General features: G+C 42.2%; 1 protein-coding gene across 2 annotated transcripts in view; it reads left to right on the forward strand.

Moving 5' to 3' along the window:
• Nucleotides 1-15060, forward strand: part of SLX4IP (SLX4 interacting protein) — a 99713-nt gene that overhangs the window by 49004 nt on the left and 35649 nt on the right. For both annotated transcript variants that reach the window (XM_081857505.1, XM_081857504.1), the window contains exons 3-4: nucleotides 3699-3788; nucleotides 5652-5775. In XM_081857505.1, coding sequence (XP_081713631.1) covers nucleotides 3699-3788; nucleotides 5652-5775 — 214 coding nt within the window. The remainder of the gene's footprint in view (nucleotides 1-3698; nucleotides 3789-5651; nucleotides 5776-15060) is intronic.

Consider the following 15060-nt stretch of genomic DNA (forward strand, 5'->3'; position numbering starts at 1 on the left):
TCAGTAAGCCTGTAGCTGTATATCCCATTCTCTATTAAAGTTTGTAGCCCATTCGCTGTTAAAGCTTCTCTCCTCCTGGTTTCTGACTTTCCCAGTCATTTTCACCATTTTGGTGTATTCCATCATCTTCATCAGCCATTCGTCTCTGGTCGGAACTTTAATTTCTTTCTATTTCTGGGCCAGTAGTATCTGCACTGCTGTTGTCGCATACAGAAATAGTCGTTTCTGTTCCTTTGATATCTCTGCACCTAAAATTCCTAATTAAAAAGCTTCTGGTTTTCTCACAACGTTATTTAAAACATTTTTTTTCCAACTCATTATAAATCATTTCCTAGAATGCTTTTGTTATCTTGCATGTCCACCACATATGGTAGAACATATCTGCCATCAAATCTTGAGCCTCTCCATCATTTAGTTGATCCCATGGTGTGCCTTTAAATCACCTCGAGATATGTATGGGAAACGAAATTCTTACATTCATTTAAATAATAATAATGATCCTGGTAGCTTCTGGCAGGGCGTGTGGAGAATCTCAGCACGATAATTTCCCTTTCTCCTTTCATCCTTGGCAAATCAAGAGTTCTGGCAGCACCTTCAGAAACCTGAGTCCTGTAATGGCACACAGAAAGACATCATTTGATTATGCTTTTTTGTCCTAAATAAGGGCCAGCTTGAGGTTAACAAGTTCCTTGATAAGGGCCACCCATTATACCTGTCAGCATTAATATCCCCATTTTTAGACCCCCAGATTTCATCCCAATTTACACAGCTTGGAGAAGGACTTGGTAGATGAGAGAGGAAACGTTTTCACTGCCTTCCTTTCAGAGGTTTCTTACTAAAGGGTTAAGACAGGAGGCAAGTCAGCTGTATTGTACCTGTTAATGTTTTCAGATACAGCCAAGTTCTGTGGGTGGGAAAATCTTGCTCTGCCTCATCGCCTGCTGGTTCCTGTGTGTCTTAATAGAGCTTGTGTTAGCAAAAAGTGGTTTTGGAGGAAAGAATTGATGAAAGGCTGCTAACTCCACCTCATTTACTGCTGGAATGGGGGGTTCAAACCTGGCTTGCTTATGTTTGCATTACCATGGTGCCCCGTGTAATATTTTTCGTGGTTACTTGAATTGCGTATGACCAGCTGTCTATAAATAGCACTTATATTAAGTACTTACATGCCGCAAAAATTCTTTCTCCCTTCACAAATAAATTTATAGGACACACATAAATCTTCACCGAGAAGTCATACATTGCAAAATAACATTATTATTTTTTTTAAAAAAGAAGATCCCATAGCATTTAGAAATCAACTGAACATGTTTTGACACCTGTCTACAGATGATTTCCCACTTGTGTCATATTTTGGCTATCATCGCTCGCCGCGAACATGAGCAACTCCTTGTGAACTTTTGAACCTCTGTAGTCTCATTCACTCATCGGGATAAGAATTTGCATTCTTCCAGCAGGTAGCTCTCCTTCTCTCTGAATTAGCGTCCTGATCCTAGTCCCAAACGGTGGGAAATGGAAACAGTGGTCTGTCCTTTTAGACAGAAAAGAACGTCATGTTGATGCCTCCATGTAGATAGGAGCCTTCGGTTGCTGGGCCAAATCCACAGAAATGTAGATTTATGGTTCTCGGGGAGAACTTGAGACTTCTTTGCAAGGCGAGTTGCACCAAACAATTAACTCACTGTGCACAGGTAATTCAGATAGATGAGTTACTGACGCCTCCAGTTTATGCTTGTTTGATGGCAACGTTTTGTGGATGGTGGCAACTGGTAACCATGAGGCTATTGCCTTTGAAAGACAACTAAGGACTAGGGGGGCCAACACCCTTGCTTGCAAGTGCTGCTATGCAGTGAAGGCATGAGTGCTGCAGTCAGTATGTCTACAAAGTAATAGTTTACAAAGCTGTTGTACTACCAACCTTACTGTATGCTTGTGAAACATAGACCACTTATAAACACCATCTCCAACTCCTCAAAAGATTCCATCAATGGTGTATCTGAAAATTTTTACACATACTTGGGAAGACAGGCGAACTAATACCAGTGTACTGGAAGAAGAAAGATCACCAGTGTCAAAGCCATGATTCTTCGACATCAACTTCGTTGGACTGGTCATGTTGTGCGGATGCCTGATTATCGTCTTCCAAAGCGACTACTCTATTCCGAATTTTAAAATGGAAAGCTTAATGGTGATGGTCAACAAAAGAGGTTTAAAGACTCTCTCAAGGCAAATCTTAAAAAAAACATGTAGCATAAACACCGACAACTGGGAAACACTGGCCTGCGAGCACTCCAGTTGGAGAACAGCCTTTACCAATAAAAAAAAATCCTTTCAGTAGCACTTTAGAGACCAACTAAGTTTGTTACTGGTATGAGCTTTCGTGTGCATGCACACTTCTTCAGATACACTGGAAACAGAAATTAACAGACCCTAATATATACCCTTCCGAGTAATACCCCTTCCCACTCTCACTATATGACACACAAAAGCTCATACCAATAACATAGTTAATCTCTAAGGTGCTACTGGAAGGATTTTTATTTTTATTTTATTTTTACAACGCAGACTAACACAACTACGTACCTGTAACTAGAACTATGGGCTTTGAAGATGCTCGAGCTCAGGACGAAAGGGAGAAACATACTAAGAGGAAGGCACGTTTGGCAAACCCTCGTCATGATCAACATTTTGCCCGGAAACCTATGTCCCCACTGTGGAAGAACATGTGGATCCAGAATTGGCCTCCACGGTCACTTACGGACTCACTGTTAAGACTGTGTTCATGGAAGACAATCTTACTCGGCTACAAGTGATAGACAAAGAAGAAGATGTATTTCTGATGTCATGACACATATTTGTGCTGGGCAGCTGAACAGTGATGACCACATACCCCTTGTATCTCTCTGTGCTTCCACGGATGAATATTCACCAATAAGGATGTCTACTTTCTCTTGGGTACTTGTCAGTCACAGCTCCCTCTTCTCTACCAAACTACCTCATCCACTGGAAAAGGGATACTTGAGGTCCTTGGTGATAGAGGTGACCCCCAGACCCTCACCTGGTCTTGCCACAGGTGAGACCTAGAACACCACAGAATGTTCCTTCACTCATTCATTTCTGTTTAGGCCAATGTGGCTAGGAAAAGGCGGTTCTTAATTCTTTAGAAAAAGTACCGTGAACAGTTTGATAGGCTAACGTGAAATGTCAGGCACACAATTCAAAGAAGAATTTCTCAATCCATTTAAAAAAAAACTTAAGCTGGCGTGAACTGGGTAATTTTTTTATGTTAAAGTTTATACATGCTAGTTGATGCATTGATATTGAATTGATTAGGTTTTCATAACAAAATATGAAGATTCCTATGCTAAACGGCATGTTCATAGGGCAGTTATGATGCTATGTTATATCCTGCACATGGGTAATATTCAGTCATATAAGACCTAGCTTTGAACTCCAAGAACCACACTAAGCTTGCATCAATAAAACGGCTAGCATGTTTGCAAAGCTAAGCAGGGTCTGGTATGGTTTCAAATTGGATGAGGAACAGCTTGTTGAGATTCCTGCGTTGCACGGGGTTGGATTAGCTGACCCCTGTTGTCCCTTCCAACTATGATTCTATGATGATGTGTATAATAACACAGAATAAAAAATATTTTCTGTTATCTCCCTCTTCTTCTTTCTACCACAAACATCCGAAGTGTGGAAACTTTGCTGTTCTGGTGGATTTCCATGTTACGTCGCGTGACTCCAGTAAGGACACTGTGTGGTTTTCTGACCGTAAGAGAGAGGTAAGGCTCAATCGTTTGTGCTTTAAAAGCACACAATTTAAGCAAGGGAAGCAGGAGATTGCATTGGCTTATTCACATTTGGTTATTGCATGTTCCTAGTATCTTGGGAATTTTTATTTGTGCTCCCTTTTTTGTTGGAATTGATATGATACTTGAAGATACTGCAGGGAAAAACTCTGGAAAAGTAACCTGAAGTTTACAGCATGTCATTCTTTGGAGGAGAACTACCTGAAAATGATTCACAGATGTTATTTAACTCCGAGTGGGCTTGCTAAGGATGTATAAGACTGAATCAGATAAGTGCTACAGATGCAAAGAGGTTGAGGGAACATTCTTTCATATGTGGTGGACTTGTAAAAGGGTAAAAGAGTAGCGGGAAATGATCTATAATGAATTGAAAAAAAAATGTTTAAAAGTACTTTCCCAAAAAACCCCAGAGTCCTTTTTGTTGGGGATAATTCAGATGACAATTCCCAGTTGTCAGAAAAGGTTATTTATGTATGCAACAACTGTGGCCCGTGTTTTGTTAGGCCCAAAATGGAAAACAAGTGAGGTCCCAACCAAAGGAGATTGACAACTTAAAGAAGACTGGAAAACGTTTAATGAGTATATAAGAAATAATTGTGTACAGCTGAAAACGCTGGCAGCATTAAGATAAATTTAGCAGTGTAAACAAGTTTTGATGGATGCAATAATGGAATACTGAATGGTATAGTTTTTATAACATATGCAGGGATCTATGATATATAAAATGAACCATGGAAAGAGAAGAAGGGAAGTCATTGATATTTTAAGGATGTTTAAATGAGTATTTTAAATTGTAAAACAGAAAATTTAATAAAAAACAGATAGATGATAGATGATAGATAGATAGATAGATAGATAGATAGATAGATAGATAGATAGATGATAGATAGATAATAGATGATAGATAGATAATAGATGATAGATAGATAGATAGATAGATGATAGATAGATAGATAGATAGATAGATAGATAGATACATACATACATACATACATACATACATACATGATAGATAGATGATAGATAGATAGATATAGATAGATAGATGATAGATAGATGAAGATAGATAGATAGATAGATAGATGGATGGATGGATTTGAAGATACTGCCTGCATGTATGATCTGGAGTTCATGATCTTCTAGAACAGCTGAAGCTGCAGGTATTTGTGCTACTGCAGCAAAGGAGCATCTCCCTTCCTTGCTTCTTCTTGCTTCTCTTTACTCCCAACTGGAGGGGTGTGCCTGTCTTGCTGATTCCTTTATGTCACAGCAGCCCATAGAGCAGCATATGTAGAAAAGAAAACATTTAGATTTGCCTAAGGAAGAATAAGGGCAGTGATGTGTTGCATTTATATTCTGCCTTTCCATTTAAAAGACAGCAACTAAGCAGCGTCAATCTTGATGCTTACCTTTCTGCCTCCCCCTCTTTGCTTGTCTTCTCCTGTTTGCCAAATCCCTTTGCCTGCAAGCTTGAGGGACATCTCTTTATTTTGACTGATGTGTACAAAGTACGGTACAAAAGCAAAGAGCAGTCACTTTGCTGCTCCTGCCCTCAGCTGTAAGATTGCTCTGGGATTTGTCACTAATCTATTTTCTATTATTTCCCTCCTCTCCGATATCCAAAATGCTCACTTAGTATATGTGGATCTAGGAATGACCATGATGTACTTAAAAATATATGCAGTTGATTTCAAATCAAGTTTAGAACTGCAGCCTGCATTGCTTTTCAGCTTGTTTGCAAGGACTTCACGATAAACAAATCTGAGAATTCGTAAGTGGTTTCTCAGACCTCGTAGAAGATGCTCCAACCTATCTGAAAACAAATATTTCTTCTAGGATGTCTGCTTGCTGCTAAAAGATGTGGTTGATTCAAGGGTGACGCAGTACCTGAAAGGTCGCAAACGGCACGGACAGTCGAAGGAAACGGAACACGCAAAAGTTAATCCTTTGTCTCTGAAAGGTAGGAGCTGCTTATAACAACAAACACAGTGCGATTTCCCCACAGTTGTTTTTTAGCTTAAGCTTTTGAGTGTTGAATTGTCTCATTACCTAGACTTCTATCCAATAGTCAGGCTGAACACCTTGGAAATAGCTGAGTGCCATTAGAAATTATTTTGCCTATGATAACATTGGCTTGGAGAGGGATATAGTCATTGGGTCAAGCCAGCACAAGGCATTCTGTCCTTGGGGTACAATGGTCCAGAATTCAGTATAGACCAATAAGACGGACAGCCTACCACCTGAGAAAACAACAACCCACTGTTGGGTTGAATAGAAAGAAGAATTTCACTGGTAGCGAATTAGCTAGTGACAGATAGGGCCAGCGAATTAGCTAGTGACAGATAGGGCCAGCTAGCAAAACTCCATGGCTCAGGCTGGTCCCTTGGTATGCTTCGGCCTTAGGATGAAAACTGTCTCATATAGGGTGAACACAGCTTCATGGAACTAGAAGGACATTTGTTCATTTTTGCTAACTTGCTTCTTTAAAATAGCCACTAGGTTAGAATCATAGAATAGAATCATAGAATCATAGAGTTGGAAGAGACCACAAGGGCCATCGAGTCCAACCCCCTGCCAAGCAGGAAACACCATCAGAGCACTCCTGACATATGGTTGTCAAGCCTCTGCTTAAAGACCTCCAAAGAAGGAGACTCCACCACACTCCTTGGCAGCAAATTCCACTGTCGAACAGCTCTTACGGTCAGGAAGTTCTTCCTAATGTTTAGGTGGAATCTTTTTTCTTGTAGTTTGGAACCATTGCTCCGTGTCCGCTTCTCTGGAGCAGCAGAAAACAACCTTTCTCCCTCCTCTATGTGACATCCTTTTATATATTTGAACATGGCTATCATATCACCCCTTAACCTCCTCTTCTCCAGGCTAAACATGCCCAGCTCCCTTAGCCGTTCTTCATAAGGCATCGTTTCCAGGCCTTTGACCATTTTGGTTGCCCTCCTCTGGACACGTTCCAGTTTGTCAGTGTCCTTCTTGAACTGTGGTGCCCAGAACTGGACACAGTACTCCAGGTGAGGTCTGACCAGAGCAGAATACAGTGGCACTATTACTTCCCTTGATCTAGATGCAATACGCCTATTGATGCAGCCCAGAATTGCATTGGCTTTTTTAGCTGCCGCGTCACACTGTTGGCTCATGTCAAGTTTGTGGTCAACCAAGACTCCTAGATCCTTTTCACATGTACTGCTCTCAAGCCAGGTGTCACCCATCTTGTATTTGTGCCTCTCATTTTTTTTGCCCAAGTGCAATACTTTACATTTCTCCCTATTAAAATTCATCTTGTTTGTTTTGGCCCAGTTCTCTAATCTGTCAAGGTCGTTTTGAAGTGTGATCCTGTCCTCTGGGGTGTTAGCCACCCCTCCCAGTTTGGTGTCATCTGCAAATTTGATCAGGATGCCCTTGAGTCCATCATCCAAGTCGTTGATAAAGATGTTGAATAAGACCGGGCCCAAGACAGAACCCTGTGGCACCCCACTAGTCACTCTTCTCCAGGATGAAGAGGAACCATTGATGAGCACCCTTTGGGTTCGGTCAGTCAGCCAGTTACAAATCCACTGAGTGGTAGCATAGTCAAGGCCGCATTTTACCAGCTTCTTTACAAGAATATCATGGGGCACCTTGTCAAATGCCTTGCTGAAATCAAGGTAGGCTACATCCACTGCGTTCCCTTCATCTACCAGGCTTGTAATTCTGTCAAAAAACGAGATCGGGTTAGTCTGACATGACTTATTTTTCAGAAATCCATGCTGACTATTGGTGATCACAGCATTCCTTTCTAGGTGCTCACAGACTGTTTGCTTAATGATCTGCTCCAGAATCTTCCCTGGTATTGATGTCAGACTGACTGGGCGGTAATTATTTGGGTCCTCTCTTTCCCCCTTTTTGAAAATAGGGACAACATTTGCCCTCCTCCAGTCTGCCGGGACTTCGCCTGCTCTCCAGGAATTCTCGAAGATGACTGCCAGTGGTTCTGAGATCACATCTGCCAGTTCTTTTAATACTCTTGGATGCAGCTCATCTGGCCCTGGAGACTTGAATACATCTAAACTAGCCAAGTATTCTTGTACTATCTCCTTAGTTATTCTGGGCTGTGTTTCCTCTGCTGAATCATTTGCTCCAAATTCTTCAGGTCGGGCATTGTTTTCTTTATCGGAGAAGACTGAGGCAAAGAAGGCATTGAGGAGTTCAGCCCTTTCTGTGTCCCCTGTTTGCATTACACCATCTTCTCCTCTGAGTGACCCCACTGTTTCTTTGTTCTTCCTTTTGCTACGAACATACCCATAAAAGCCTTTTTTGTTGATTTTAACCTCTCTAGCAAGCCTGAGTTCATTCTGTGCTTTAGCTTTTCTGACTTTGTGTCTACACGTGCTGGCTATTTGTTTGAATTCCTCTTTGGTGGTTTCCCCCCTTTTCCATTTTTTGTACACATCCTTTTTTAATCTTAACTCAGTTAAAAGTTCTTTAGATAGCCACCCTGGCTTCTTTAGGCACCTTCCATGTTTCCGTCTCATTGGTATTGCCTGAAGTTGTGCTTTTACTATCTCCCTCTTAACAAACTCCCAGCCATCATGAACTCCCTTTCCTTTTAATATTACTGTCCATGGGATCTCACCCAGGTTATATCATGAGTGAATAGTAGGGCATCTGGTGAACTGGGTTTGCCCCACGAGCCTACTGCTATTCCAAAGCTTTTTGTTTTTTTACTAGAAAAGCAAGAAATTGCATCTCTCTGCTCTCCATCTCCTGCTTTGGGGCTCATATTGCCTAGCTTATTTCTAAAAGCAGCATGGATATCCTTTCCCCATTTTCAGAAAACTTTGTGCACCCCAAGTTTTTCTCCCTACGGCTACTGTGTCTGGAAGGGATAATGTGAACAGGATGTCCTACAAAGGAAAGGGTAAAATGAGTTTGGAGACTGTTTTGGTTTGGACATTTGGATAATGTGTGAGTGTCTGGAGGCGGTTGGAGGATGGATGGCGGAAACTACAACTAATCCAGAACGCGGCAGCTAGACTGGTTACTGGGAGCAGCCACCGAGACCACATAACACCGGTCTTGAAAGACCTACATTGGCTCCCAGTACGTTTCCGAGCACAATTCAAAGTGTTGGTGCTGACCTTTAAAGCCCTAAATGGACTTGGTCCAGTATATCTGAAGGAGCATCTCCACCCCCATCATTCTACCCAGACACTGAGGTCCAGCACCGAGAGCCTTCTGGCGGTTCCCTCACTGCGAGAAGCCAAGTTACAGGGAACCAGGCAGAGGGCCTTCTTGGTAGTGGCGCCCTTCCTGTGGAACGCCCTCCCACCAGATGTCAAAGAGAACAACAACAACCAGACTTTTAGAAGACATCTGAAGGCAGCCCTGTTTAAGGAAGCTTTTAATGTTTGATGTATTACAGTATTTTAAAAAAATTTGGGAAGCCGCCCAGAGTGGCTGGGGAAGCCCAACCAGATGGGCGGGGTATAAATAAATTGTTGTTGTTGTAAATAAATAAATTGTTGTTGTTGTTGTTATAAGCTTTTAGGAGGTGGGATAGAAAAGCCCTTATCCCCACCCCTCTGGATTTCTTGTAGTATGGATAGCGAGAGAAGATCTGCCTAGTTTTCACAACATTTTTACTTGCACTTGCAAATGCATATGTGCATATCCATCCCATTCTCCTTTGCTCTGCCTTTCCCTCCCTCTGTTGCCTCTCCTGCTGTTGACATTTAAATTGTAAGTTCCTCAGGATGGAGGACTGCCTTTCTTGTCCGTTGCTTTGTAAAATGCCACACACACTGATGGTTTTACGGAAATAAACAGTAATAAATGTATGTGCTGGGAGGAGTTGCCTGTGTGCCTATTTTGACTGGATTATTACAGGCCTGGCTTCTTGGAAAGTGGGGCAACTAGTCTGTTTGCTTTCTCTTCCACACTTTGTAGTCCTAATTCACACTAATAGCAGACGAGATGGTAAACCTGTGTCTGGTCTAAACTGCTTCAGACCATGGTTGGGAGCTCATATGAATGGATCTGGCAAAATGAAAACCTCTACACACAAAAATTAGAAAACTAGATGCTGGGGGGAAAGAGTTCTTGACTTATGTTCTCTGTGACATACTAGTTTCCTGCTTGGATGCTTTTGAATTAAGTTTTATGGAAATGTTTTCTCTTCAGCCATGTAAAGTCCCACCTGCAGCCTGAGAAAGTACACTCTGGATCAGAGATTGCCAATCTTTTTGGACCAGAAGGAATTTTTTCCCCTACAAAGTAATAATCATAAATAAATAAAAATAAAAATGTGCACCCCACCACCAAGACCATTCCATCATAACTATCCAACCTCCCATAATTTCAACACCTCTTCTGATGGTTTGACCCCTTTCCATTTTAACAGTACAAATTCTACAAACAGCCTCCATATCTCCTCAAAATCATCTCTCCTACATATTCCCCGTCTTACCTTAATGGCACATTTTAATTTATCATTAATGTCTTACACCTCTTTGTACCATTCTTCCATTTTATATTCGCTTGCCCCTTACACTCCCTAGCTACCCCAATTCGTGCAGCTGTCAATAATTTTGTGAGCGAGGCCTTCATAGCCTGCAAACCTTCCACCCCATCATAAATGGATAACAATGCTAACTCTGGACTTTCGGAAATTTAAATCTTGAGAGAAAGTGCTGTGGTGCCAGTCACAAAATGGCCCCCATGGGGCGCCTGGCATGACACAAAACTGGAGAGACAGATGCCCCTGGCAACCATGAAAATCCAGCTATATCCTGCTGGTCCTTACTGCAGAGATCACTCCATATTATTCTGCACATTCACTAGCTCACTGATGTTGTTGTTGTCTAATAGCAGCAGGAAGACATTGTCCTGATCACACTGAGCTCAGTGGTGTAGCGTGGGTTGCCAGAGCCCGGGGCCACACAGAAGGGGTGGGAGGAAGGAAAATGGACAGAGTACACATGTGCATTCAACTGTGTCACCCAGGAGATCGCAGCCGCAGAGATAAAAAAGAAGAGTCATTCCATTTTCTGGAGAGGTCACTTCCTGGTTTGCTTGGAGAAGCCTTTTTCAACGGAGCCCAGCAACAGAAGCACGCAACTATATTCAACACTGAGTGTTGAGATTTTGTTCCCTTAATCATTTTGTGCCTGGGGTAATCGCCCCATGGCCTTCTCAAACTACGCCACTGACTGAACCCCAAGTCAAAAGCAAATGCTCTTGCATCAGAATTTCATTGCAGAGAACCCAACCCAACACACATTTGCTGCAGAAGCAGGTAGCGATGTCGGGAGCGGCACACATTAAAACTCAGCCTCACTCCTCCGTGAACATGGCAATATGTGAGTGGCGCATGAATTGGGCTCGAATCCTTTCCCGTCCAGAACTCTCATATCCAGGGCCAGATTTAGGTTTGATGAGGCCCTAAGCTACTGAAGGTAATAGGGCCCTTTATATGTCCAGCTGTTCTTTGTCAAAAACAAATTGTTGCTGTTTTTTGTGTTGAATATATGCTGTATGGTAATTTATGGACCTAATAGGTATCTAAAGCCATTTGCACATGTTGCCATGCAACCCGTCCATGCAGAATGTAGGCACCCTATACATAGAAATGAGCAAACCAGTGAGATTTTAGGGAGCAGGCTAGCAGGCGGGGCCCATTACTTACATCATAGGAGCTTACACAACACAAAGCACTGTTACTGTATGTAGCTTTAATTTTATTTGTTTTTTATTTTTTATTTTGGAAAGGTACATCCAGTTTTTCCCCTTTATTTTTTTTTGGGGGGGCCCAAGAGTGTGGGGCCCTAAGCTATAGCTTGTTTAGCTTATACGTAAATCCGGCACTGCTCATATCCCTTTGGATCATCTCACTAGGTTTCCAGACAAAATTGCTGACAGAAAATAGATGTGAGAATAGGAAAAAGAAGAGTTTGGACTTGATATCCCACCTTTCACTCCCCTTAAGGAGTCTCAAAGTGGCTAACAATCTCCTTTCCCTTCCTTCCCCACAACAAACACCCTGTGAGGTGAGTGAGGCTGAGAGACTTCAGAGAAGTGTGACTAGCCCAAGGTCACCCAGCAGCTGCATGTGGAGGAGCGGGGAATCGAACCCGGTTCACCAGATTACGAGACTACCACTCTTAACCACTATACCATGCTGGCTCCTATATATCTATCCATTTCCACTCCCCAGCTACTTCTCGGGGCTATCTGCAACCAATTGCCCTGAGAGAAGATTGCAGGAGAGAGATTCAGGCAGGCAGGCTGCCCTTTAGGAGGGATTGTTGTATTTTGACATCATTGATTGTGATTTTGTATTTATACGAACGAACGTAATAAAGCACCCCCTTTCTCTGTTTCCCCTGCGGCTTCCCACCACCACCCAAAAATTGCTCTGAAAGTTCTTTGAACCCCAAAGGAAAGATTTGACGCAGGGTGCTATTGATGGTCATTGACCATTCTCATTACCCACCCACCCCCACATTAGCCAGATATATGTCACAAGTCTCAATGGGATTTCTCAAGCGTTTGACCTGCTCTGGAATTTTTTACTGGGAGCAGCAGGCAAACTTTAAATGAAAGCTCTTTTCTGTAGCTTCCAGGCTTCGCTGTTGAAATATTGAACGGAGAAAGATAATTAAGGGATTAGATATCATTAAACGTCCCGAAAATGCAGAGAGCTGGATTTGCTAGTAGGGATGCTAAATATTTATGTGCCTACATGGGCTAACAAATGTTACGCTCTTAAAAGAAATTAGCCAGATTAGACAATCAAATCTTTTAGTACTCTTGCGAACTTCTGCTTCAACCAATTATCTTGTCTACTGTGTGTCACCTTTATATATATATATATATATATATATATATATATATATATATATACACTTTAGTTTTTAATGTATTTTTTCCAGATATGTGAGGTTTTCAGTCCCTGCAGCAAAGAAAAATGGCCTGTCTTAAAACATAACTGAGAAGCAAAGAACAAAGTATTTCTAATCTAAAATGACTGGGCGGTAAAGTGGGGGGAAATACATGAATTTTGGAACAGAGCAAACAATGGGAGCGACACGTACAGAAATGTTTTGGATCACTGTGGGCCTCCTAAGGCCTGTTTTGTGGTTTTGAAGAAGGCTTTGCTGAATTCATTCGCGGAGCTCTTCAGCTGCCAGTTTTTGCTGGGAAGGGCACACCTGCCAGGCTATTCCGGATAACTCAGCAGCAAAAAAGGCATTTTCCCAGGCTCTCCAGGTGAACGATCTTTAATAGCCGTGGGAGACAGCTTTACGCTGCTCTATCCTGTGCTGCAGATTCTTGCTGGCAGCCTCGTCAATGTCCAAGTCAACTTGTCAGGTACTGCCTTAGTAAGCTTTTCGGAGGAGGTTGCAGGTGACCGGGCAAGTTCAGGGACTTGCAAAGCAAACCAAGGAGGCTGAAATACCACTTCCTTCAAAATGCTATATTTAGGGGCAAAACAACACTATTTGCAGCACCAAGCTTAGTCCAGCGTGCTGTGGTTTCTGTGGTTAACTCAAAAATCTCTCTCTCTCTCTTGCATTTTTATTAAATTTTCTGCTTTACAAGTTAAAAGGTTGCTTAACAACCTTAAACTATCAATGACTTCCCTTCTTCTCTTTCCATGGTTCATTTTGCATAACATAAATCCCTGCATATTTTACATAAACTAAACCATTCATTATTCCATTATTACATCCCTCAAAACTTATTTACACTGTTGAATTTATCTTAATGCTGCCAACTTTTTCAAGTGTACACAATTTTCCCCATATATTCAATAAACATTTCCCAATCTTCTTTAAACGTATGTTCTTCTTGTTCTCTTATTCTATTTGTTAGGTCCACAAGCTGTGCGTACTCCATCGATTTAAGTTGCCATTCTTCTTTGATTGGGACCTCGCTCGTTTTCCATTTTGGGGCGAACAAAACACGGGCCACAGTAGTGGCATACATAAATAACCTTTTTTGACACCTGAGAATTTCCATCTGAATTATCCCCAACAAAAACGTCTCTGGGGTTGTTGTTTTTAAAAGTGCTTTTAATTTTTTTTTTTCAATTCATTATGGATCACTTCCCAATACTCTTTTACCCTTTTATAGGTTCACCACATATGAAAGAACGTCCCCTCAACCTCATTGCCTCTCCAGCACTTATCTGATTCAGTCTTCTACATCTTAGCAAGCTTAACCAGAGTTAAATACCACCTTTAAATCATTTTTAGGTAGTTCTCCTTCAAGGAATGACATGCTGTAAACTTCATCTGAAGTTAACTCAAAAATATCGATAAGACCTCTGCTGCTGGGTTCTTGCCTCCTCCAACCTTCATTTCCTTGCAGATGGTGTTGTTTTAAATGGCACATCTCATTGACTGCTTCTTTGGCTGCATGGAACAAATACAGGGAACTGGACGTGGCAGACAGGCAGATTCTTAATTCCCCCACCCACTGCGGTTTTGTCTGCCAGTCACCTGATGCTGGATGATTGGCACCTGTCAGTATTCCAAGGAGGCCACAGTAACTGCCAATCAGCTGGCCGGTGGTTGCAGGGTGTCCATTTGGAGGAAGCAGTTTGGATTAACACTGCCTCTTTGAAATGGAAAAAATAAGCCCCCACTCAATAGTAGTTGATGGGGAGCTTCCTTACTTCTGTACCCAGTGAGGCTTCTGGTCAGAGATCCCTGCTTGCAGAGGAACAAACGGTCGTTCGCTTGAAGCTTCCAATTTATTTCTTTGCAGCTGTTCTATTGTACCTGCCCCTCAACCGAGGACATCAGGTGAGGGAGGCAGGCAGGTGTGGCTTATAATAATAAGAGCCAGGATAATAATTATGAGCCAGGATGGGCAAGGATCAAGGAGACAGGTGGTTGGTTTCACTCGTCCAAGCAGCCTGTCCACATCCTCGGAGGTAATGGATTGGAATTGATCCCATGTAACATGACTAGACAGCACTCTAGCACTCTCCCGCCCTGGCCCTGCTCCCACGGTGGAGTCCACCTCTTTCCGAATCTGAGCGACTTTATCTGCAAAAAACTGCAAGATCGTTACAGAAGATCTTGAGGTCCTTACAGGGCCCCGATAATGAAGGTGGGTCTGCTAAATTGTGAACCGCCTGAAAGAGTCTCCTGCTGCTGTTTTCTGCAGATGTAATAGAGGCAGTGAAGAAGGTCCTCTTTGCCATCACTATCACCACTTAGTAGTGTTGACATTGAGGTCTAACCAT

The sequence above is a fragment of the Podarcis erhardii genome (assembly GCF_964252035.2).
Source record: "Podarcis erhardii genome assembly, chromosome: 3".
NCBI lineage: Eukaryota > Metazoa > Chordata > Lepidosauria > Squamata > Lacertidae > Podarcis > Podarcis erhardii.